The 26,599-nt window shown below is 34.0% G+C and overlaps 1 protein-coding gene across 1 annotated transcript in view; it reads right to left on the bottom strand.

Annotated features, from left to right (window-relative positions):
• LOC140779326 (uncharacterized) overlaps positions 1-26,599 on the bottom strand; it is a 74,390-nt gene that overhangs the window by 19,820 nt on the left and 27,971 nt on the right. Inside the window, exons 30-38 of the mRNA XM_073124354.1 lie at positions 13,447-13,631; positions 11,373-11,481; positions 11,148-11,291; positions 7,603-7,878; positions 6,704-7,387; positions 4,964-5,185; positions 1,894-1,997; positions 1,515-1,810; positions 1,351-1,435 (exon numbers count right to left, since the gene is read on the bottom strand). Coding sequence (XP_072980455.1) covers positions 1,351-1,435; positions 1,515-1,810; positions 1,894-1,997; positions 4,964-5,185; positions 6,704-7,387; positions 7,603-7,878; positions 11,148-11,291; positions 11,373-11,481; positions 13,447-13,631 — 2,105 coding nt within the window. The remainder of the gene's footprint in view (positions 1-1,350; positions 1,436-1,514; positions 1,811-1,893; positions 1,998-4,963; positions 5,186-6,703; positions 7,388-7,602; positions 7,879-11,147; positions 11,292-11,372; positions 11,482-13,446; positions 13,632-26,599) is intronic.

Here is a 26,599-nt window from a genome sequence, read left to right as displayed (position 1 = left end):
TTCCTTTATGCAATAGGGATCAACAATCTTTCAATAAATTTCAGTTAGTTTATTCATGCTGTTGTCCAATTTATCAAGTAACTTGAACAGCTAAATTGAGATGCATTAGACTCTTTGACTATAAAGCTATCAGACTAATAAAGTTCCATAACTATGTTACCAATACATCCTAAAACAAAAAACAATTGATAACTTCACATGTAATGCTTTCCCCATTGTCACCAACCACTGACCAAAACCACTTTATATCCACATGCAGAGATCCTGAGAAATTGCAATTATGAAATGATTATCAGTGATCTGGTAGTTAATGCTACTTGCTCAGGATAAATCATCACAAGTAACAACTAATGAAAACCTTCCGTTAGCCTGTTGGAAACCAAAAAGTTACTGCTAGTCCGAAACTACTTTCAATCAAGATATAGTGGTATAGACTGATACTTGACCATGTCAACCCTATATCGGCCATTTTCAGGTCAGATCTTGTCGGATCTAATCCAAATACTAACTTGGACATAGTATTTCCCTTTTCCGATTCCCCCTCTCTCTGCACATAAACATCAGAATCCGATCAACCTTAGGAAAATCTGACCGATCATAGGTATAACAAATCATACGGTAGATCCAACAAATCAGAGAGAGATACATCATGTTTGGAGTTTAATTTTTTCTGCCCTCTTCAGTTTTTCCTATGAACCTTTACATAACCCCTATTGAGCAAAAGTTGCTATGGCCGCTGCCGGCAGCAGTGGTGCTTATGACCACTAACCAACTTTCTCCACAGATTCACTATTTGAGTGGGAAAACCAAATTCTCTTCTATTTCTGCATTTTATATCATTATTTTAGAATCTTATCTAATAAAAAATAGCTTGATACCAAAACAGCCTATACAGCAACCGATAAGGCATTATGACCGACACAATTGATACATTATTTTTGTTTCTAGCATCCAATACCGATACTGATATTCAGAACCTTCCACACAACATCTTCCATGGCCAAGATATTACTCTAACAATATTGGAGCACACATCTTTGATATTTTATTTAGAAGTCTTCAACACTCCTACGCAGAAGACCAAGTTGCAATGATTTAAAGGACATTATAAAATCATATTCACTTCTACTACATCAATATTTAATAATTTTTTGAAAAATGTCCTCAAATGAAACATTAATCATTCATGCAACTTAAATAACCTTCTAGACCGAGTATATATCTACATCATATCATAGAAATTAAATTCAACAATCGTTGGATCTACTAATAGTTCAAAGTACTACCAAAGAGAAAAATAAAACTAAATCAGTCCAAAATAACTTATAGATCTTTCTGGTGTTTGCTCACCGTGATGTAACACAATCACCCAATATAGCATAATTAGGAGGAGCTTGGGGCCTCCAGAAAGTGAGGTTGTAACCAGTTAGGTCACCTGCAGAATACTAATAAAAACACTAGAAACAGCATATAAAATCATGAGTAAAGAAAGCTACAGTAGAGCCAATAGTGACCTTTTGGTGATACCCAAACTCGCTTGAAGTTGGTACAAGAAGTCAGTGGATCTATATTACCAAATTGTAAAGCTGCAAGAGCCTGATTTTGCAATTTAAGTAAGAGAGAAGCAACAGTAAGAGAAAGGTGGATGCATATGTCAGTAGATGCCAATGAAACATTTGTCTTGTCCTTGGCAGATGTATATCCTCCTGAAATATCAACTGGTTCTAGAATAATGAGACCTGAACCAGCCTCAATGGTGAGATCTTTGACAATTGATCGAGCCCATACGTCATTTTGTTTCGAAGCATACCTGTTTATATTTCATAGAGAAATAATTTCAGGAATAAAAATAAATAAATGAATAAAACAGTTATAATCAGGTAAAACCCATACATGAAACTGAAGTCCATCTTCGCACGAAGAAGCTTCTCAATGTCCCAGGTATCATCCATCAATAATTTTGAACTCTCATAGAAGGTAAATTCAGGGGATACAACCTAGACATTGTATACAGAGCATAAATCACCAACTATATTTGACTTTGAAGGTTGAATAAAGTCAATAAAAATTAACTTTTAAAGAACGAAATATCTCATGGTCTGGTTTCCTGCATTGGCATGAATATCAAGTTCGTGATCATAGTAAAGTAGACCATACAAGATGTTAGCGCCAATAAGGACTGATTTATTTTCTCTCCTTTAGCATGTATCAGAGTTAAGGAGCCTCCTAATGATCATAGCCATTATGGGCTCAAGAATACTGCAAATTGTCTCAGTTTATATTGAGTCTTAACATTTAAATACACTATCAAAAGATACTACTACTAGCATCTTACTGCAGAGGCCTGTATTTTTCCTGCCGACAATTTGGTAAGGTCAAGTGGCCCCAATTTAACATCAAATATAATGGTATGGGGTTAACAGTTAAAATGCAAAATGCAATACAACAATATCTGCCAGTAAATAGTTTTACGTAAAGAAGGCACTACCTTACTCTAGTTGTTGCAATCACGATATCTAGGCCCTAAAGGAGCTTCTTAAGATTTGAAACAATTACAGCCCAAAAACTGGAAGTGGTTGAGATTGTCAACTCTAATTAGCAAACAGAATCCATTATACAAGTTGGCAAAATCTAACAAGGAAAATTTAAAGGTTAGAGTTATCAAAGCTGAAATGAATAGCCCAATCTGAAATCACAGGCTCTTTTAGTCTATGTCATTTAAAGTCTTAAACCATCAATCACAAACACTAATGCAACATCCTCATAAATCTCGCCATCTTATTGGACAAAGATCAGAGATAGTAACATTGGAGACGTTTACTGAAAAATTTGCACACACCCAAATTTGGACATATTTACATTGCTTAACACATGCTAACTCTGATTCAAAACCTATTTCAATTTATCAATTAAACTACATCATGTACAACGAAAACAATCAATTAACCAGGTAAGCACTCAACAAGAAACCTTACCTACAGGGAAATCATCTCCCTGATCATTCTCACACCAAACATAACCCAATATTTCTTGATCAAATAAATATATTCACAATTACCTGTTATTATAATAAGCATCTTATTTTCCTAATAAATATATTCACAATTACCTGTTATTATAATAAGCATCTTATTTTCCTAATAGTATCTCAAGTGTTGTTGGCACAGGGTGTGTCGTGGCATGTTTGCGTAGAAGGCATGAACCATGCTGCATCGCACATAAATTTCCATCCACTACTTGCAAAGTTTTAAGTTTTATTATAGAAAAATTTACATATAACACCCTGTGTTTTAACGAAATTATGGTTTACACTTTATATTTTTACTATTTACAAACCGAGCCCTATAATTTGGCGAATATATGCAAAAAATACCGTGGATTAGATTTGAACTAATACCATGAGAATATTCCGTTAAGTAGAGATATTTTATTTTTAAAATAACTAAAATGCTCTTATTTCTAAAATGACAAACACTCTTAGTATGACTTGGTAGATAACATTTTCATAATTTTCTTAGTATAGTTAACTTAACCTTAGAGGTTTAGTTAAGTTTAACTAATAAATCTAACAGCAGAGTATTTTCTGCACATATTAACTAAATTATAAGGCTCGATTTGCAAATATGAAAATATAGAGTGTAAACTATAATTTCATTACAAGATAGTATTATATACAAATTTCCCTTTATTATATATGGACCATCAATGGAGTTACAAGAAATTTAATTAATTTGCCTCATAAATAAAAATAATAATTCCACTTAAACCCTCTGAATTATCACTATTTTTTAAATATGCTCCTTAAATCTTTTTTATTACTTATATACAACCCCTAAACTAAGAAAAATATCCACACATACCCCTTTAAACTAAGAAAAAAGGTAACTATGTGAACCTCTAACCAAAATCTTTTTGATTCAAAGGATCTATGTAGTATAAAAAAGTTTAGAGAATGTATGTAAAAAACGGCGATAGTTCAGAAAATCTAAGTGAAATTATCCATAAATAAAGCTATACATTCTAGAAGCCAAAAATGGAAAAAATGGAAGCTAAAAGAAACCGTGAACTCATGCACTTGAAGTGATAGTAGCAACGAACATATGCCTTGTTAAACACATATCAACCAAGATCGACATAACACAAAATTCTTTCATTAAAAAAAAATAACAAGATCGGCAAATAATACTAGTTACCACAAATGGTCTACTAAGGGAAAAAGTGAACTGAGATTGAATTTATGTAATGTTGCTTTCTTAAGAGCAAGTGGGCTAGTCACAATTATGTTTTATTAGTCAAAAGGAAACACAATGATGTGAAGGGAAGGGGTGATACAAAAGAAAGAGATAACATCAAAGGGAAAATATCGAGGGCAAAGGGCAACATCCATTGTTTCCAAATCTCGGAGAAAGAGATCCAGAAACCAGAGGGGTCCAAGACTCCGTCTTGAAGATCATCTTGTTACAAGGAATGACTTGAAACTAAGCACTTGGGAGTAGTATGATAAGTTCAAATATTATGCAATATTAGTGACAAGATCTAGTATCTAGCACAGTAGATTTGTGAATAAAGCTAAACTCAAAGGACAATTAAAGTTTTTTCCTCTGTGTTGAGGAAAAGATACTAAATGGTCTTCGTAAATGAATAAATTGCATTCTTCCAATACCATCGCATTGTTTACATCCACTTCATTTGTCTTTCATAGTATGATAGCAAGTTAAAAAGTAGAAGAAATTATTACTGTTTAGATCAAAATCCTGTCATACATAGATACAAAATCATCGAATAACTATAAAATTTTAGCACCAAAGTGGCTGCACTTGGCAGTCAAGATAAGACTCAAGAGTCTCGGGGACAGAATATGTAACAGAATAGAAGTGAAATAGGATCACCTGTTAGAAACTGTGTATAAAATAGGATCATCTGATCGAAACTACGTATTTGAAATTTTGAACACATTTCTCACCTGAATTTCAAAGGTAACACTGGATATCTGATTTGAGACGGTGTCGACAACACTGTCGGGAATAGGTGTCTCCTTTTTGCCATTGTCATACTGTGGTGAGCTATCTTCCTCTTTATTTGAAGAAAAACTTTCTAGCAATGAAATTTCAACACCATCTTCAGCAAAGACTGAGTAGCTGCTATCATTACTCAAGTACGTACACTTTCTCAGTAGTGTTCCATTCTGATAATTACATTGCAAAAGTTAACTTCGATGAGAAAGAAATAATAGTATTTTAATGATTTCATATTCATGACAGCATATTCCGAATCCATTCAGGGAACGTGGTATGCACAATAACTGAAAGTAGACGACATCTGACTAGCTAAATAAATTAGCTACTTTTGGAAAATATTCACTCTGAAAGCTATATCCTACGAAATCAGATTAACACTTAATAGCCCTTGAAACGATGATTATGAACAATAAACAACAAAGCTTATTTCCCAGACACTATAAAGCCATAGAAGTACATTACTGGTACACTAGCAAAGTTCTAAATGTGTTTAAACCACATTTAACTTTACATTGCATCTCTAGTTGAAATGTAGAAGGTGCACATTTTCTTGGCAACATAGAAACTTTTAAAGTTAAATCATATAGGAAATAATAATGAATATACCAACATTTATTAGTTCAAAATAAGTTACTGACAGAAATTTAAACATACCTTTTAGTTCACCAGGAAATAGATTATAATGTTTACGGTCACATTTTAGCACCCAAATATAATGAGAACAAAATTGAAATCTTGCATTTTCTGTTCCAATGAATTATGCTGCATATATGAAATCTTTTAATCCACTGACATTAGTTTACCATCTACCACAAAGTCATGTATTTGTTGTTAATTATAGATGCATATCACTAACACAGGCATACAACTGATAACAGGATATGTCAAGAAGCAGTAATAAGAATCAGATAGTATTTCACTATTTTATCCTACTGATATATCTTCATCAACTGGAGTACTAGAAAAATCTAGTTAATATTTATGAAGATAACGGATCAGATAAAAGATAATAAATGATACACCTGTAAACCATCAGATGCAGAAAGGCTTACAAAGATTCTAAAATTCAACAAGTACTTTTAATGTATAGACTACAGAAATGTGGTTCTTTTACTTCAAAAAGATTCTTAATTGCAGAAGAAAGATAATGACCCAAAATCCCCATTTTATAATTTGGTAATTCAGTTCTACAGATTGTAAATGAACGATAGTGACTCTTGAAAATTAAATGAGTAATAGAAGGTACTAGGAGGTACACTTAGACATTCAGTTGCCCAAGAAGATAACCTTCCATGACAGACTTGTTTGTAAGTATGTGCCAAAGGAATGTTCTTACTTCCTATCCATAAAACTACTTCAACTGGCAATAAAAATTAAGACTAGAAGACTACTACTATTTTGCAATAGAGAAGAACAGAACATGGTTCAAGCTAACTGAATAGAATTATTGGAAATAACATTGAATGGCACTTAAAATTTAGTTGCCGAAGAGATCGTAATAAAAGTCAACCATCCGATATTGCAGTTGAGATTAAAAAAAGAAAAGAAAAAGAACACATAGTTCAAGCTATATGTATAGAAATATTAAGATATAACAATGAATCATAGTCAAATTTCAGTTGCAGTAGAGAAAGTAAACAAAGTTCGCCGTCAGATATTGTTGTTGAGATAGGATAAGTATGTACCTCGATTTTCACATTTTTGAACCGCAATTTCTTCCCACGCCCAATCATGATAATTGTTCCATAATGTAACTGTCCTTTTCTGTCAAACTCCTCACTTAGGGATATTGTACCTCCGCATCCATCATAAGTGAATTCATCGATGCCACAACCATCAACTATTAATTGTCTTCTAGGAGAGAGGTGAATAACAGAATCTCTCTGCATGTAAACTGATTCAGAGAGTATTATGTCATCACAATTGAATAATGGATCATTCTTTGGGTCTAAGGTTTCCTCCCTTCCTATTACCATGCCTAGTGTAGGCACAAAATATTCAATAACTGCAAGCACAAAATCCAGAACTACAAGAATACGTGGCTGTTGTATTCGAATTACAAAGGATTGGAAAGAAGAACGCCATCGATAATCCATTATCAGCATTGTCAGGTTAGAAGCATCCATATCACTTTTCTTTTCTAAGTTTTCTGCAGAAACATCATTTTTTGTCGATGGGAGAGAAGAACTGGAAGCAGCAGCAATTCCATAAATACCAGGATTAGAAATATCTGAATATGAACCAAGCATCAACCGCATCTCAGGCTTTGTATCAGGACGTATATCCAGGACTGAGAATTTCAGAATAGTCACATAGAGGTCCAGTTCAAACAGGGAAGTTGTTCTGTATGAAACCCAAAGACCCTCTAGCTGCAGTCAGCCAATATAATGTCAAGCAAATAAAGCTAGCTGGAACCAAATGAAATAATTCGAAAGAATTAAGCCCAACAATAACTGTCTCGACTGTTATCAGCTACTGACAAGAAAATGTAGCATAGTGCAACAAAATAGAATTGATGAATGGAGACAACTCATGTAAGGTAATTCAATAACAATAGCTTCTTGCAGAGTTGAGCAGTACTCACAGCAATCTGAGCTAATGGTGACTCTGCATCAGGGCCATTGCAAAGCTCCAGCAGGGCATATTGAACATCAACTGCCAGAACAAAAACTGTTCTGGAAAGCAAGATCTGACTGTTAAGATTGACCTTATCAGCAAGGACACGTATTGATTCATTTGTTCCACCTAAATTTCCACGGAAACTTGGGGGAAGATTTGGAACTTCTGACAAGTTCATGGAAATACAGTTTATTATAACATTGTACTCCTTGTCAGACATGACTCCGTGTAACAAACCAACCTGTAAAAACATCTCAACGGCCAAATAAGAATCTTTGAAGAAAGATATAGCATAAAAAACATATATGAAGGAGCTCTACTTCTACACAAAGAACTAAAGTTAAGATAGTTGAAATTTGAAACCAACCAAAAGAAAGTAGGCAAATTCTCATCAGGAATTGGTAGGCATACAAGGCTGATGGGAATTAGATTTATTTTTCATTTTCGAATGTATTTTTAATTAAAAGTTAGAGTTGTCTTTTAGTGTCCTATACTTCTATTTGGTTTAAACTCTGAAAATCTAGGTGATTGATTGTAGGTCAGATTTTAGATAAGTTTTATAAAGATTTAATTGATTTTTTTAAAGTGAAAAGTCTTAATTTGGCTATAGATTAGACCATTAGATTAGGAAAGATTCTGATAAATTTCGGTTGTGATTTTATGTAACCTCATCTCTATACATAGAGCTGACGAGAATCTCAAAAAATTTTAAAAAATAAATATCACGGTAAATTGAAAATTATTGTTCTTGTGAAAGCTTGCACGCTTATCTCTTTCCACCTTCTCCCTCATTTATTTTGTGTAAATGCCATACTTTCTTTATCCCCTACCATCTAAGTGAACACTCATTTTCCCTCACAAAATCAGGTGGGTTAATCTTTTTTTCCTCACAACTTGGTAGATTTGATCTTCTATCCCCGACAACTTGGATGGTTATCTTCTTTCTTATCTATTTACCATGCTAATATGGAACAGACATGAGGAGACAAAAAGAGAGGTTTGCTAATGCCCTATCTTTTCTCCTTAGGCATGGATCTAGGCAAGGTCCAAAATATTGTAATTGGAATGGGGATCGGGATCGGGATCGGCATCGGCCTTCCAAAAAAACAATATGTATTGTCCGGATTGGCCGTATTGGTCGCCTGGACCGAATCAAACTTTTTAATTACATAAAATTCTAAATATTATTTAAAAATATAGGAAAACTACTCAAAATTTAGAAAAAAGTTTATCAAAAATAAGAAAACAAAGAAAGAAAAACTATCGTGCAATAAAAATGAAATGAAGAAGAGATTAGAAAAAGAGTCGGTAAAAGAAAATCAAATAAAAAAAAAGAAAAACCATAATTCAGTGACTAAGAAGAAAAGAGAAGAAAAAAGAAGAAAAAGAAAGTGGAAGAAATGAAAAAAATTGAGAGAGAAATAAAAGAAATAAATTAAAAAATTATATACCGAAGTTCATCGAAATTCACCGGAGCTAAATCTCTCCGTAAGAAAAACAATGATTATATGTAAGGAGAGAAAAAAAGAAAGAAATAGAGAGAAAAAAAAAAGAGTAAGAGAGAGTGACAAGAAAGAGCGAAAGAGAGAAAGAGAGAGAGAGAGAGTTTGGATCGAGCTTGGATCGGGATAGGCTAATCCAGCGAACCATGGTCTAGGTACTTCCTTCCCTTTCCACGTATCAGCACAATTTTTTATCTCTAGGCCACATCAATATGATATTAGAGCAATTTCAACTTTGGTGTACTCAATCATGAAGGAAATCTAGTGCACCCATATAAAAACTAAGTACAAAATGATCGAGTTATCTTATGAAGAAAAATCCAAGGATTTGAGTTTCGGCCGATCCCGAGTGGGATCGGCCGAAACGGATCGGGATCGGCTATAGCCGATCCCGATCCAGGCCGAAACCGAGTGGTTTCGGCCTGGCCTGCTGCAGGTGGCTGCAGCAGGCAGCAGACAGCTGCTGCTGTCTGCTGACAGCTGCTGCTGACAGCAGCAGTAGAGAGAGAGGGAGAGAGAGAGTGAGGGAGAGAGAGGAAGGGAGAGAAAAGGAGAGGGAGAGAGAGAGTGAGGGAGAGAGAGGAAGGGAGAGAAAAGGAGAGAGAGAGGGAAAGAGCAAGAGAGAGAGTGAGAGAGAGAGGAAAGATTAAAAAAAATGGAGCATGAGAGAGAGAAAATGGAAGAGAGAGTGTGGGAGAGGGAAAGATTAAAAAAAAGGTGAGAAAGAAAGAGAGAAAAAGATAAAAAAAAGAATGTGGGAGAGAATGAATAGAAAAGAAGAGAAGGAGAAAAAGATATTTTTACTTTTTAGGCTTTATATGTGAGTAATTATTATTTCTTATTTTCTTATAATTTTTTCTAAATTTTTAGAAATTTCTCTAACATTTTTAATAATATTTAGAATTTTTACAAGCAGCCGATACGGCCGATACGGCCGATACAGCCGATACGTATCGTTTTTTCGGACGGCCGATCCCAATCCCGATACCGATTTTTGGAACCTTGGAAAAATCTAAAGATGTAGATTATGAAGATAATCTTAAGAGTTAAGACAATATTTGCACAGTGAAAATAAACGATGGGAATTAGATTTTCATTTATTTTTTATTCTCAGATATATTTTTTTATCAAAAAATAAATAATAATTATTTTTCTGGAGTTTTCCACATTAATTCCTTTCCCCCTTCTCCTCCCTCTTCTTCTCCTCTTCTTTTGCAGTGGACATCATGCTTTCTTTATTTCCCATAAGGTGGGCTTTCTTCTTCCCCCACATACTCTTAGTACTGCTAAAACATCTAGCCAAAGACATCCTTAATGCCATGTTTCTGACAACATCCTTTTTCAGTTTCAAGTCATTCCTAATAGTATTTATATCTTATCTGCTAGAAAGCCCCAAATTAGTCCATTTAGCCCAATCCCCTAAGAAAGGGTTTCCAGTCATAGGTTTTTTGAGCTTATAAAATTCAAATGACTCTTGCATGATATGGCTGATTGCAAGATCTTATGAAAATGGTTCATACAATGATATAATTTCACATAAAGATGAACTAAATCAAGTTGATGTCAACATTTAGAAGTAACAAATAACGGAGATGGGATATAATTTCCAAGAATTTTAATTTGCCCCTGATGTCTTTCACATAATTTATTTTTGCAACAGCTTAGTATAAAATAAACCACTCATTATGTTAGCTTTTTATCTTCAAGCAAATATGCTATACACTAAACAGTTTAGAATTTTTCTACTGTGTTCTTAAAGTGGCAGCTGATGTATCCAAAATAGACTGATTGAGGTCTAAAATCTGGGAGTGGACCATCACAACAAATAACTTTCTAAGGAGGCCTATTTTGGTCAAATACTTAGCAGTAAAAAAGAAGGATGAACAGTGATTGCTATTTACAACCAACTACAATGAACAAGCACATGAAACTACTATATATGCACATAGGCTTCATGAGTTGGAAATCATATATATATATATATATATAATTATATATGTAATGTCACCTGAACACCAATAGAGAGTGTCGGCACTTTACGGAAGACATCACGCAAACTGCGTCGAACTTCAATATTGATGCCTTGACCTTCTCGTATCATTGGCTTCCCCAGAACACCATTAATTCCAACTGCCATGTTAATACCTTGTATCTGCACATTATTGTAGGACATAATTACAGGAACTTATCATTACAAGGGGACAGAATGTGAATCTTGTCCTATGATTTATACCTCAGCAAGAAGGATATCCAGATGTACAGCAGAAGGATCAGTTTCTTTGCAACCATGCCAGCTAAAGCTGTTATTAACCTTTAGTTGCCCGAGATCAAGTTGCATGTAACTACAGTGGGAATAACCATAGAATTCAAAGGAATTGGTTAATTAGTTACCAAAAGATATGTAATTATTTCAAAAGTATAATCAAGTAAATAAGTTCGAACTTTAAACAACAATTAAACTGAAGTAAATTCACCATTATCACCCAATATATTGAAAGGTGGCCATGGATTGCGGACGGTCCAGCACCTATGTGAAAGGCAAGCAACAACGTGGTCTAATATTTTTAATATAAAATTAAAATAATTATATATGATATATAATATATACTAAAATAATATCTATAAACTTTTTAATAGTGCACTATAGCAGGATTTCATTATTGGGATTTATTGTGGGTTAATTTCTATCCATAAAAAAGAGGAGATTTATTCATGAATATGCTCCAGTATTAATCAATCGAATGGGGCCTAACCCACATTAGCCCATGGACCTAGATCTTAGGTTCTCTCACATAAGTGAATTCAAGAAGGCCCATAACCCATGCATCTATCAAACCCTATTCTTTACCTTTTATAAACCTCTCTCTCCATACTATATTCATTCCCTTCTGATCTCATCGACAAACCCTAACCTACTCAATGCTGCCTTACCCATCTCTCTTTCCCTATCTCTCTTTTATGTATTATGCTGCTATATCGGCTACTATGCGAGCACGTCGTGGACTCACCAGTGTAGACTCTATCTACCTCTCGAGATGGAGGAGGTAAGTTCTCTCACAGATTCCTCTTTATCTCCCTTCGAATTCCCTTCAACTCCTTTTGGTTGTCTCGGATTTGTATCGTTTTATTATCTTTTTTTTTTTTTTTTTAATCCATAAGCGGTCACCCCCCCTTCTTCTGCCACCTTCACACATAGCAGGGCGGCCAGTGTGCGGCCCCTCCAAGGCAGCCACCTTTTCTGCCTTTTAGTACACTACTGTCACAAGCTATTTCATCTTTAGTAATATCTTGATTCCTGACTACCCAATGAACACCCCTCATACAATGGAAAAATTAGCATATAATGAGATCTACTAAAATAACAAACTAGAATAACCCAACTAATGCACACATGATAGTAAATAAGGAGCTTTTTTCATAAAGAGAATATAAACATCCAGTTACATGAAACAATAACATCTAATTTCCTTTCAGCCAAAAACGCATACACATAATTATCGTAACAACAAACCATCATGTTATGAGCCATGGGACTATGGAAAAAGGCCTAGTTACAATTTAATCATATGAAAAAGAATGACAAAATTATCAAGCCAGGCTAACACTGGTCGCTACATTATTTTATCGAGATTCAAGAACAACGTCCATGTTAACAAATCTTAGCATTCAATGACTTGTTAACATCCTTTGACCAATTCTTAAAGATGAGATGAAATATCTGAAAAGAGCACCACAATTGAGCATTGCAGAATGTTATGTTTCTTATCACATGAATTTCCATTTTTGCAAATTTGGAAACTTTCTTCACTTAAAATCTAGCTGCTAATCCCATTTGACATCAATATCATATTTTCATTATATATATATATATATATATATACACACATGTTTGAATATGTGTGTGTCTGTGTGTACATATACGTATATGTGTATATATTTTTCGTGATGTCCATAGTGTAGAGAAATTGCAATATTTTCTCCAAGTCCTATGGAAAATTTAACACTTTTCTGAAAATTTCTAACACCAGATAGACATCCCATGATCCAAGTTCCAGTGTTCTAGGCATTAAAATATACGGTTCCAAAATAATCAGCATGTTTCAAATACTTGTGAGATCAAACAAAGCAATGTAGCACTCTATAGAAGAATGTGCTAAGTAAACAAACAACCTATAGGTGCAAGTTTGCAACTCTGACACATCTAAAGCTATCAAATAATCTAAAATGCTTTTCAAGTGCAAGGTAGGAAAGAGCTGAAACTAAATTAAGAGAAAAGAAAAGAAAAAAGTTCAATAAAAGATACTAACTCTTCACTCATTGAATCCTTGGGAATGACAATCATTGGAGTATCCAAGGAAAGGTCCAGCTTCACAGAAGCAGCACCATCTATCTCATACTTCTGAATTAACCATTCAAAACCTCCAACTTTATCAACAAACTTAATTGCTTCTTCAGTGGCTGGTGAGGCAAGCTCCATGAAGTATGAAGTAATCTGGAATGTACATGTTGACAAGGAAATCAAATTCAAGCTTAAGTAATGCAACCAATTTACTATGGAGACAACTATTTAAAAAGAAATCCTAACATTAAATTTTATGCATGTCACAGAGAGATTATAGGTGTGCATTTACAAACTAAGAGACAAAAGAGTAATGAAGATAGTGTCCAATACTAAACCTGATATGAATCTTAAATGTTAAAACTGAAATTTCCAACAGAAGAGTGCTGCTTATGTGAAATAACAGTGACCAACCGATATATTATTAAATTTGGAACAAACCACGAACAGGATTAGGCTTAAAGGATGTAGGATCCACATTTCAACTGGAGAAATAACAGTGCAGCGATAAAGATCTAATTATTCGCACAATAATCCAGAGGGATTTCTCTATTTTAGCCACTCTAATCCCATGGACAATATCCTCATCGATCTCCCCTTGAACTATACATCCTACATGACAGAAAAACTTCCCATAGTACCAAACTTAACTACTTATTGTCCAACAAGTATCATTCTTTGCCATCCCGTTCTCCCAATTTACTAAAATTGCATTCCATATACTCAGTTTTAATTCTACTTATTGTAAAACCTTTATATTCTATGCTTCTTCATGTTTTATTTGAGTGTTCAACTCTAAATGAGATTCTTTCAATTAGCACGATATGTTCAAAAAATAACATACACAAAGGAAAACTAATTAACTAGTTAATATGTTCTCAATATAAATACAGGAAACTCCTTTCTTGTCTATATTATAAGCATTATCCAAATCAACAAATACTATATGTAAGTCCTTGCTCTTTTCCATACATTTATACATCAAGCGACTTAACAAGTAACTAGCTTTTGCAGTCTCCGTAGCATAACACAAAATAGATTTCCAGAACCACTGTTTCACACTTCAACCTTTCTTCAATTATTCCCTCCTGGTGTTTCATATTATGACTCACAAGCTTGGTTTCACTATATTTCTTGCAACTCTACAGATTTTCTATTTATATAAATTAGTAATACAGTCAAGGATGGTCATGCCGACCGTCACCTATCATACTGATACAGTATCGGCACCCGGCACAATCCGCCAACCCGTGACGACCAGCATGGGTGCATGTCGAACCAGCACAGCCTTGTATTTTTTATTTTGTTTTACAACTCTACAGATTTTCTATTTGTAGCCGTTCATGGATTTGTTTTATTTTTTATTTTGTTTTACACTTTAAAAACTAATTTACGATGTATAAATAATAGATCCAATTCAATTTTCCAAGATCTACAAAATGAACTCTTTAAAATGTAGGGATCAAAGGAACATTTTCATTCCCCCAAAAATTTCACAGATTTTAAATATTCAAAAACAATGCCAAATTTGTTTAAATTGATCCAAATTTGGTATAGGAACATATTAGATTAACTCCATATGAGTTTGATTTCAACCCACATTTTATAAATTTTAATTAAATTTTCAGCATAACTGTCAAAACCAGAGAAAAAAAAAAAAATATATATATATATAGGGGTTGAGAGAGGAGGGTGCACGTGCTCTGCACGTGCAGCCCCTCCCCTCTCCCTCTCCAGCACGCGTCGAGGCTGATAAGGGGGGGATCTCATCTAATCCGAATCGGATTAGATTTAATCCTCTTCTAATCTATAAATTAGCCCTAATCCTCTCTCTCTTGAACCCCCCAGCCCTCTTCTCTCTCTCCTTCCTCCCTTCTTTCGCTTCTTCCTCACCGTCGGAGTCGTCGCCGTGGAATCGGCCAGCCGGAGCGTCGCCGGAGGAAATTGGAACCACTACCCTCCTCCCCGATGAGTCCTCTCTCATCCCTCTAGTTTAATTTAAAATTAAATAGGTAAATCCGAAATACCTAATTTGCGGAATTCGGCCTCGTCGGCAAATCTGGCCGGCCGGCGGCTTCGAGTCGCAATCCGCATCGTCACCGGAGGCTTCGTGCTCCGAGCCTGGTGTCAGAGATGTCTTCTACGGGGCCCCCGTGGCTCTGATCGGCGTTGGATTTCGCGTCGGCCGTCGGTGATGAGTCCTCCACCTCGTGAGGACGACAGAGGAAGGGTGAGAGGGAGAGGAGAGGTTGAAGGTGGTCGTGAAGAGGTCGCCGCCGGCAGTCACCCTCTCCCTCAGTCATCTTCTCGTGTCGGTCGCGAGGGGGAGGGGGGGGGGAGAGAAAAGGGTTGGCTGGGCTCGGGTGAAACCCGAGCCAACTACCTTTTCCCTTTTAAGTCGGGTTTGGTTCGGGTTTGGATTTCGGATCCACAAACCCGAACCGAACCACTTAAGTTGGTGGGCTACGAGTTAGCCCGTAGCCCAGTCCACTTAGTTTTGGGTTGGGCCGAGGCCCAACCCAACTAATTAAAATTCTTTTGGAATGGGCTGGGCCAGCAGCAGCCCAGCCCAATCCAATGGGTAAATTTTAAACCCATTTTTTTTAGTTCTTTTGTTTTTTTAAAATTTTAATAAATCCTATTATTATTCAAATTAAAAATTTGAATATTATTTATTATTTAAGGTGGTGAATTCTAGTACGTGAACTAGAGATTTGAGGTTTCGGTTGTCTTACCTAGACTCAGGTGAGTGGGTTCACTCACGTGTTTATTTTATTGTATTTCGTATTTTTGTCAGACCATGTAAATTTTCTGTGTGCAAATTATTTATTTCACCCTCATGTGTAAAAATTAAATTGTTGCAATTTATGTGTGCAAGTCTATTTATTTCATCCGTACGTGCGAAAATTTAATTGTTTTATTTTCTGTGTGCATTTAATTATTATATTCAGTGCATCACCATACTTCGTGCTAATATTGAGAATTGTGAAAAGAAAAATGAGACTAGTATTGATATGACTTAGAGAACAGTCTCGGTATAAATCGTTTGCGATTTTCCGTGGTGACTCAAGTCTATCTGGAAGTCCAGGAGAAAGTCCTAAATTAGATCACTACGGTGACTTTCTTAGGTGACTCTGGCGGGGTTAGGGAACAGTCCTAGGAAAAATGAGAAAATTTTCTAGGTGACTCTAACTTCTCTCAACGGTTAGAAGAAAAGACAGAGTGTGTTGATCACAAGGTGATACCCTCTGATGACCCTAACCGGATCAGCTATGAAGAAAAGTCCCGAGCGTCATCTTGAGGTGACTTTTAGTTGATGTGGATCCACAGGGTTTAGACCCATTGAGACATATGACAATATAAATATCAAAAGATGTTAATATGTTGAAAACGTGCAAGGTTATAAGTTGTGACATCTCTCTATTGTTATCATTGCTATTATTTAGATAGCTTGCCTATTGCATATTGTGATGAATATTATTGCTTTTAGTTTAATTTATTCAGCATTAATATGAATTAAAATTTATTTGGTTTTTGAGTGGATTCCACTCACTGAGCTATAATTGTTGGCTTACGGGTTCTATTGTTTTTGTATTGTTATTTATTTCAGGTAATAATCAGCGGGGCGACTGAGCGAGATGTACCCGGACTCCACCTCCACTTAGGATTCACCTATTTACCTTTCCGCTCTTTTAGATTTTGTGCTTTAGATTAGAAGTTTTTATTTATTTAGTTTAGAAACTCAAAAACATTAATATTGCTTTTATTTTTATTGCAATTAGTTATAAAATTTAATAAAGCACATTCTCATTTTATTTATTTATTTTGTCATCGTACACGTAGAGAGTATTAATAAGGCTTCGTGCATCTCAAGCATATTGAGATGCATTGCCGGTCATGATTCCTATTTTGGGTCATGACAATAACCTTACCCAAAATTTTAGAAGATCAAAAATTAATATGTCAAACTAATTCAAATTGGGTCAAAAATGATATAGGGACATGTCAAATTAACTATATTCAACTAAGTATTGGTTTTAATTATTGAACTATTTTTAATTAATGAATGTATTTTATAAAATTATGTGATGAATAATATTTTTATTCTATTGCTGAAATTTTAATAAAATAGGTAATTTACAAAAATAATCTAAGCATTACAGATTCTAATGTATGCTTCAGCATATATATTCTAATCATTGTCGTGCCAAAACCAAAAATTATGTAATGCTTAGATTACCTATTTTTAATTAATGAATGTATTTTATAAAATTATGTGATGAATAATATTTTTATTCTATTGCTGAAATTTTAATAAAATAGGTAATTTACAAAAATAATCTAAGCATTACAGATTCTAATGTATGCTTCAGCATATATATTCTAATCATTGTCGTGCCAAAACCAAAAAAAAAGCATTGTCATGCCAAAATTACTAAAAAGATCTCTAAATATCCTAAAAAATTTATAAGAGGTGTCAATGCGTGCTAATATAGGTAATCTTATAGCCATGGATGGCTATGCCAACTGACAATTGGCACGGGATGTGCTAGTGGGACACTCCCATGCCAACCAGTGCCGACCGACATGCGTGCCGTGCCATGCTAGTCTAGCATGGCTGCATGCCTGTCATTATGCCATATGGAGCCATTTTTTTAAAAAAAAATCTATTTTCATCTATTATTATTAAACCGATTAATTAATTAATCATTTAGAAGGCTTAAATAAAATTAATGATAATGAGACTAGAGATAATAATGATGATGATAATGATGGTGATGGTGATAATAACGAGACTCAGTCCGATGACGGTGATGATGGAGATAAGACATGCGTCACTATTACACAACCTTCTCAAAGAAATATTATTTTTACAGAGGACTTAAATCTATAGGTAGCTAGACATCAAGAAAGATGCACCCATAGGATGATATGAGTTTATCATAATTATCATCATATCAATCATACCACTAGAGCTAGAATCTACATATGCTTATAATGTGTCTATGTTTGTGCCTGTACCGGTGCTGTTCATTTCTATACATATTCAATATCTATATCATATCATAGGAGAATTATAAAATTTCTATTTGTATGAAGACTATTTGATACGTTACAACGAACAATACTATTAGTGAATGAGTTTTAAAGAATATCGACAGTATTTAATGCAACATTCTTATGTTATTCTTGTGCCAACAAATAAAGTCTTTGATCTTTCTTATCATTTTACGTTCAACTTGATATTAATTTTAATTATTAAAATATTATCAATAAATATTATGTGTTCAATTATATTATAGAGTATTCAATTATATTATGAATGTTCAATCATTAATATTAATTTTAATGAATGTCTTAAATCATTGTATGTATTGAATAATATTTATATTTAACTATCGCTTTATTTTTAATAAAATAAGTCATTTACAAAAATAATCTAAAAATAAAGCACTATAATGTAGGTTTTGAACTTCTAATATATATATATTTAAACCAAAAACCAAAAATTGACATATCGAAGACCTAAAAATATCTTAAATATCCTAAAAAATTTATTAAAAATATTATAATTGCGTGCTAGTGACACGCCCTATGTGCCACTAGCACGCAGGGGTGCGCTAAGGAGTGTCGCTCAACATGCCCCATGCCGATTAGCATGTGTCATGCTGATGGTGGCACAGCACGGCACGACACGTGCCACTAGCACAGCCATCTTTGATTTACTAATTTTTCTCCACCCATTAGGCACCTATCTTTCTAGTCCTTATTACATTATTAAATCAACTAGTCAACTAGATAAATCCTACATCTCCTAAGCATCTCTAAAGCTCAATAGGGATACCATTAGGACCTACTTTCTTCCTAAGTTTCATCTTTTTGAAGTCATTGATTATTCTTGGTCTAATTTTTCAAATAGATGATAGCTTAAATAGAATTCTTGACTATTCAGATATAACTTTAAGCCACTTCCTTTGTGAGAGAAAGTGGGCTTCACCGAGTAATATTTATTGGGATCCCCCTATCGTCACAATTTGCTCTTGCGTGACACTAACACATATTGGTACGCATGTGGCACACCTCTAATAATTTTTCTAACATATTTAGAGATATTTTTGTGTCTTCCGTACTACAAACCATATTTATTGGTTTGGATATACGAATTAAAGCCTACATTAAAGTCTTTTATCCTTAGATAATGTTATAAATAATATATTTTATTGAAGATATAGAAATAGCTAACTAAAAACATGATTCAACACAATAATATGATTAAATACTTTCATTAATTAATAATAGTTGAATAATTAAAATCAAAACTTAATTGAATGTCGTTAATTTAAGTATGCTAAAATTTTAGATAAAAGTTTATAAAACTTGGATTCATATAAACTTTTATGGAGTTACTCTAACATAATCTTATATTAATTTTGACTCAATTTGAATAAAATATATTAATTTTGGATTTTTTTTAACTCTAGCAAAAAATTTTGGGAAATAAAAATCTCTTTAATTCCTATAGTTTAAAGTGTAATTTTTATAGATCTAGCACCAAAATGTTAGATCTATGTAGAAAAACTAATAAATAGATCTAGCAAAATTGAGCGTCATTTGAAAATCCCCAATTAGTTTTTACAAAGAATAAAAAATAAAAATAAAAAAAACTCATGCCAAGTGTCGTGCCTTCATTGGCATGGCATGAGGCTAATCATTAGCTTTTTGAAGTTTACCATTCCACCACTAAACCTATTCTCTCTCTTCTAAAACACCAAGAACCACTATTATCATTACAACTTAGGACATACTCGTATCACTAGTAGTGATCATTATTTTCCTAAGAGAACATGCACATTTATTACGTATAGGCCTAATGTTTACATCATAAACAAGGAAAAAAAAGGGGTTAATATTATCCACAGTAGTCAATGTCTAGGGTACCTCAGGCAAGTACTTTCCACAAAGTTTCATAGTATGGTCAAGAACAACTACAGGTACTAGACAATTGAGTCCAAAAAAGCCAAAGCTCGACTTTATGCTAGCATGTGCAAGGATAGTTATCTCCGAGGTTCACATTTTCAGTTTCGGTTTCAGTTTTCGTCCCTAAAAATAAGCAAAACGTTTGGAGTTTTTAAGTTTCAATTTTTCTTGTTTCCGTCTCTTTTAAATAATAAAAAATAAAATAAAATTCTAAAAAAGTAGCATGGAATTTAAGAAATATATCAAACAATTCTAAAAAGTGCAAATTAAGACAAGTCAAAAAAAAAAAAAAAAAATCTACTAACATATTATGAAGCAATAAATCAATATTCACTACCGATATAAAAATTAAATCAAATCTCCGGTAAAATAAGTCCATGTTTAGACATAATTTGTATTTGCAATTCTGCATTATACAAGTAGCCAATAGCAAGGAGAAAAAAAAAACTTAATATGAGGAAAAGTAAAGGGTGGTTCGTTACGGACCAGATCTGGAACGATCAGTCCATAGGATAATTATGAAAATTTAGGTGGTAGTAGCCTCACGAGATAAGATTCTAATGGCTTTGACTTCACATCAATCAGATGTCTGAATAGAAAGATATAATTCAAATAGTGAAGTAAGGCTAGAACGGGGCAGAATAGTGATTATCCGACGTTGCGACGATCGTCGGAGGATGGTGAACGACTAAGGGTGGTGGTAGACGGCCGTAGGAAAGGGGTAGCTACTGGAGGTGATGATGGCTATAGGTTGAAGGTAGAATTAGAGTTTCTAACTTAGATCTACTCCTAGAAAGATAACGACGATCTAATGGCTATGGTGAAAAATAAAAACGATAAGTAATGTAAGGTAAATAAACTTAACTTAACTCAATATTCCTTCCATTCAATTCCCCTCTAAACAAAGAAGTCCACCTCCTTTATATATAGAGGTCGGGTACAATGAGTCTTACTCGGACTAGCTTTAAAGGCTTATATGACTCAAACTAGAACTTGCCTTAGAGATTTACATGACTTAATTGAACTTGCATTTGTAGCTTATATGACTTAACTGGACTTGTCTTAAGTGCCTACATAAGATATAAATATAATTTAGAGATAAATATGAGTTAGCTAAATCAGCCTTCCTTACCCTTCTCGAATTAATTCTTCGTTCTGCCATAGATAGAGTCCGAATCTGGAGAAACCTTGAATACGAAAGTTGTAAATCAGGGCGTCTTCGATCTTCTTTCTCTAAATGGTTTCATAATATTTAATCATCTGTGGAATATCCTTCGAATATTTTTTCGAAACTACGCAAAGCTAAATTAGTTAACTAACAAATTCTAACCTAATAAGACTCTAATTAAAGCAAATAAATAAATAAGATAACTAAACTCAATTCATTGAGCCTAATCTCCCCTTAATGTGATCCAATCTGACTCGGTTCGCATCATGGTTCCCCAATCCCGACTTCCTTTCCACTCTCCATACTCTAGGGCAAAAAAAAGGCAAAAAACATAAATGAAAGGAGGAGATGAGCGCATGAATCGTGGAGATTGTCAGAGATGAAATATAGAGAGAAAGATAGATTGCCACCGCTAGAGATTAATAGAGATATTGCCTAAGAGAAAGAGAATAGGGAGAGAGACAATGGTGGGTTTTAATGGGGCTAGGGCACAACTAGAAAGAAGAAAAGAAGAAGGGGTAAAGATGCGTACTTCACAAGCCATTTTAATTTTTATGTTAATAGGATCTGGGTTAAAAGGTTCACATAATTGGGTTTTGCCCGTTTCGAGCAAAATCCAATCCATTGCAGCCAAAACTTACAAGTTTTGGACAATAATTACTGTGCACATGCAGTTTCATTATTTTTCTTGTTTCGGCTTGCTTTTCGAATTGCTCCAGGTCAATCCTAATCCATTTCGGTCGAAACAGATCAATTTCGGCCAAGATTTAAAGCCATGGTTATCTCAAGTGCACATGAGCACTACCAAAAATATATCACTAGAGTATTCTGCAATAGTGGCAAAAATACAAGTTTATTATTTCAATAGCACTATGCAGTAAAGTATGAGTAGCATCACATTCAAATCTTGTTCTTATTGTTATTTATACATGTTCTTAAGGAACTAAGAGCATGAAATATTAAGCTTATATGTGTTCCTTAGGCATTTAACAATAAGTTTATTTTACCATGATGTTATTTTTACACACTACTATGAAATGTTTACCTATAGAATATACCATTTTGTTAAAATTCTGTACTAACTACCAACCGAATTAAGTTGTCATTACACGTTTTCACTTTACTACAAATGTAATTTTTCCTAGAGCTGTCAGCTCATTCGACACTTCTAGGTCGACATTTTCAGATATAAAATGATTTGCATTCATGGAGCGAGATCAAAAGACATAATCATAACATAGTTCTTTTTTACTTTTTCCATTGTAGAGTTATATAAGAGTCCGTGACATTCTTGTTTTCGACAAAAGAATTATCCATTGAAATTAGTGGTTATTGGAGAAGTTATGATGGAGTACTATTTGATCTATGTGCAGAATGTTTAGATAGAGGTCAAGCTCATGTTTTGGATCTTATGTAGAGGACTTGGATTCCCTTTCCGAATCCAGGGCATAACAATTACTTCCTAAATATGGTTACTCATCTTGATCCATAATGTATTAACATCAGCTTCTTCTAAGTTCCAAATATTCTCCTTTACTAACTTTCTTCTTTGCAAATTCTTTTACCTTTTCTCTCTTAAATTCCACCAACTAAATTTGGGGAAACTATATTTTAATTTTAATATTTCTTTCCTCTTCCATTTCTTTGAAATGGCATTAGCATATGCCTATGTTAAGTTGTAAGCCTATCTCCAAGTATAACTTTACAATCTTTGCATGTTAATTTATATAATCTTCTAGTTAAAAAAAAAAAAAAAAAAGCTCATTCAACTATGATTTGACCCACTCTTAAAAGTAATCAAATGTTCTTCCCTTTTCCTAAGAAAGTTGGCTGTAATTAGAGATTGCAATGCATAACATAAAAAGAGGAGGTGCAGCGGGCGGAATAAAGAAAACCAGAAGGGTTGCAATAACAAACAATCTGAACAAGAGGATCACTTGAGGGCAGAAAGAGACTCACTGCAGAAATGAAGTAAAATGTTAGGTGTTTCACCTACAGAATTTCACACCTCTGATTTTCTGTTCCATAGGGATGGCGCATGGTCTCTAAGTAGAGTATATGGGCTTATTTCAAATAATATCTGGTTTGGGATTGAATTTAAACTCAAATATCTTAAGGTCCAAAACCTCAAATAACACTTTATTTCATACTTATTTGCCACTTGCTAGTTACATCACAAGTCAATGAAAAATATTGGCCAGCCATTCTTTTGTGAAATACTTGGCAAATAAGAACTTAAGAACAGATATATTGGTCGAGTTCCCTATTACATCTTGACCCATTCTAACACAGCTATAACCAAAGTTCCTGACCCATTGATGTGACATCAACTTCTAATTAGATTACTTTACTTGCTTTATTTGAACCATCTAAACCATTTACTATCATTCATAGTTGTCAGGTTTATTTTTACTTAATGCAATTAGCAAATTATATTTTAAAACATAATTTTTATTATGTAATGTGTCTAAATTTTATATATAAGTATATACCAAAGTTATGACAAGTCATGAGATGTTTGAAGTGGAAGATTGATTTTAAAGTCAAAGTATTTGAAACGATTTTAAAATTGTTATTGAAGTGCTCAAACAGTATCGTGATGGTTAAGGTAGTATAAAAATTATCAAAGGGCACAGGAATAATAACTCTGCATTCAACTATCTACTCAATTGTTCGAACAGACCATCGAGCGTTTGTATGCATTTCTCCAAAAACAAAAACACATTATAGGCGTTCAAACAACCTTGGCTAATTTGACTTAGATTTATATCTATCTCTATTTATCTTATTTCTAAGAGAATCTATGAAGAATCTTTATGAGATATTTATCTTATCTTTAAAAGATACTTACCTTGTCTTTAAAAAACTCGGTCACCCAAATTTCATGCTTTCACTACTAATCTTGATAGAACAGATATTCCAAAAGACATCCAGGACATATTAAAGGATAGAAAGTGGAGAGAGGCTATAATAGAGAAAATGCAAGCATTGGAAAACAAACGGAACATGGTATGTGATGGATTTACCACAAGGAAAGAAGATTGTTGGTTGTGAATGGGTGTTCATAGCAAAGTATAAAGCAAATGGGTCGATTAAATGCTATAAAGCTCGGCTTCTAGCTAAAGGTATTGCACAGACCTACGGCATCAACTATACTGAGACTTTTGCACCAGTGGCAAACCTTAATACAGTCAAGGTCCTTCTGTCACTTGCGGTGAATCTAGATCTAGATTGCCCCTACAATAGCTTGATATAAAAAATGCATTTCAATGGCTTGTTAAAAGATGTCTTCATGAAGATTCCACCAGGGTTCAGTAAAAAAGGGAAAAGAGAACAAGGTCTGCAAACTCAAGAAATCACTTTATGGTTTTAAACAATCACCAAGAGCATGGTTCGACCGATCTGCAAAGGTGATAAAAGGTCAAGGATATCAACATGGACAATCAAATCACAATTTATTCTTCGAAAAGGCTGATAACAGGCTAAAGACAATATTGATCGTATATATCGAAGATATTATTCTAACCACAAATCATTTTATATGTACTATTTTAAGTGGCAACCTTTTGCCTCTAATTACTTTTTATGGTTACAGTGACCTATGATAAAATAGTTATGCATTCTTAATCATAGTGTTCCAAGAGTAAGATTTGTTGATCATTCATTTATTAGCTTTTAGGTCGGCCAAAGTTTCTTCCACTAGAACCCTTCTGGTTATCTTATCATCGAATATCCTATTTGGTTGAGAGACATTTTAATTACAGATGAAGTCAAGGAATTTCAAGGCTGCTTGAGTCTTGATGATTTCATCACGGTCGCAAGGTCCAAGAAAGGCATCAGTGTTTCTCAATGGAAGTATGTCATTGATCTTCTGACAGAAGCTAGGATGCTCGGACGCAAACCAAATGATACTCCAACCAAAGACGGAAAGAAAATGGAGGATATTGGAAGACTAGTTGATAGAGAGAGTAATCAGAGACTTGTTGGAAATTGATTTATCTTTCTCATACAAGGCCTGATATTGTATTTGCAGTTAGCATGGTGAGCCAGCAATATGCATTCATCGAAAGAAGTCCATCTTGAAGCTGCTTACAGAATCCTTAAATATCTCAAGGATACCCCTGGCAGAGGATTATTCTTTGAAAAGGGTGAAAGACACAAGATAAAAGTCTTTACTATGTAAATTGAGCAGAATCAATATAAGATCGGAGGTCAACGATTGGATATTGTACATTTGTATGGATAAATTGAGTAACATGGAGAAGCAAAAAAACAAAATGTGGCTGCTCAAAGTAGTGAGTACGGAAGCTAAGTTTCGAGCAGTTGCCTATGATTTGTGAAGGTTTGTGGCTGAAGAAAAAGATTTTTATAAATCGTACCCTATATTTTACCTATTTTGTGATTTACACCCCGCCTTTTAAGATTTTATAACCCGACTCCTCATTTTTCTCTATAATTCTCATTTAACATTCTAACATTATTTTAACTAACTAACGTTGATCAAATTACTAAAATACCATTACCATTTTATCTCCTTTTCTATATCCCTTCACCATCATCTCTACCTACATTCTCTACCGTCGTCGTCATCGCCGCCACCGCCACTGCCTTTCTTCATCTTCCCCCCTCTTCCCTCCTCCGCCTTCTCGTTCTCCTCCTTTTCTTCTTCTTCCTCTTCTTCTTCTTTTTCTTCTTCGAGAAGTGAAAAAGATGATGAAGAAGATAGGATAATTTTTATAAATTATTTTTATATTATAATGGAATATTTCTTTTTTAGTACTGTCTAAGTTAATCCAAGATGTTAAATAAGAATTATAAGGTAAAATAAAGAGTCAGATTATAAAATCCTCAAGGATAGAGTGTGAATCATAAAATAGATAAAATGTAGGGCGTAATCTGTAAAAATCCCCTAAAGAAATTTCTAGAAGAATTGCAGATGGGTATTGATATACCTATTAAATTTTTTTGTGATAGC

This window comes from Typha angustifolia, chromosome 3 (genome assembly GCF_048772165.1).
Source record: "Typha angustifolia cultivar Huaian chromosome 3, ASM4877216v1, whole genome shotgun sequence".
In the NCBI taxonomy this organism is placed as follows: Eukaryota; Viridiplantae; Streptophyta; class Magnoliopsida; order Poales; family Typhaceae; genus Typha; species Typha angustifolia.
Note: the sequence above shows the minus strand (reverse complement) of the source record. Positions and strands in the feature narration are given on the sequence as shown.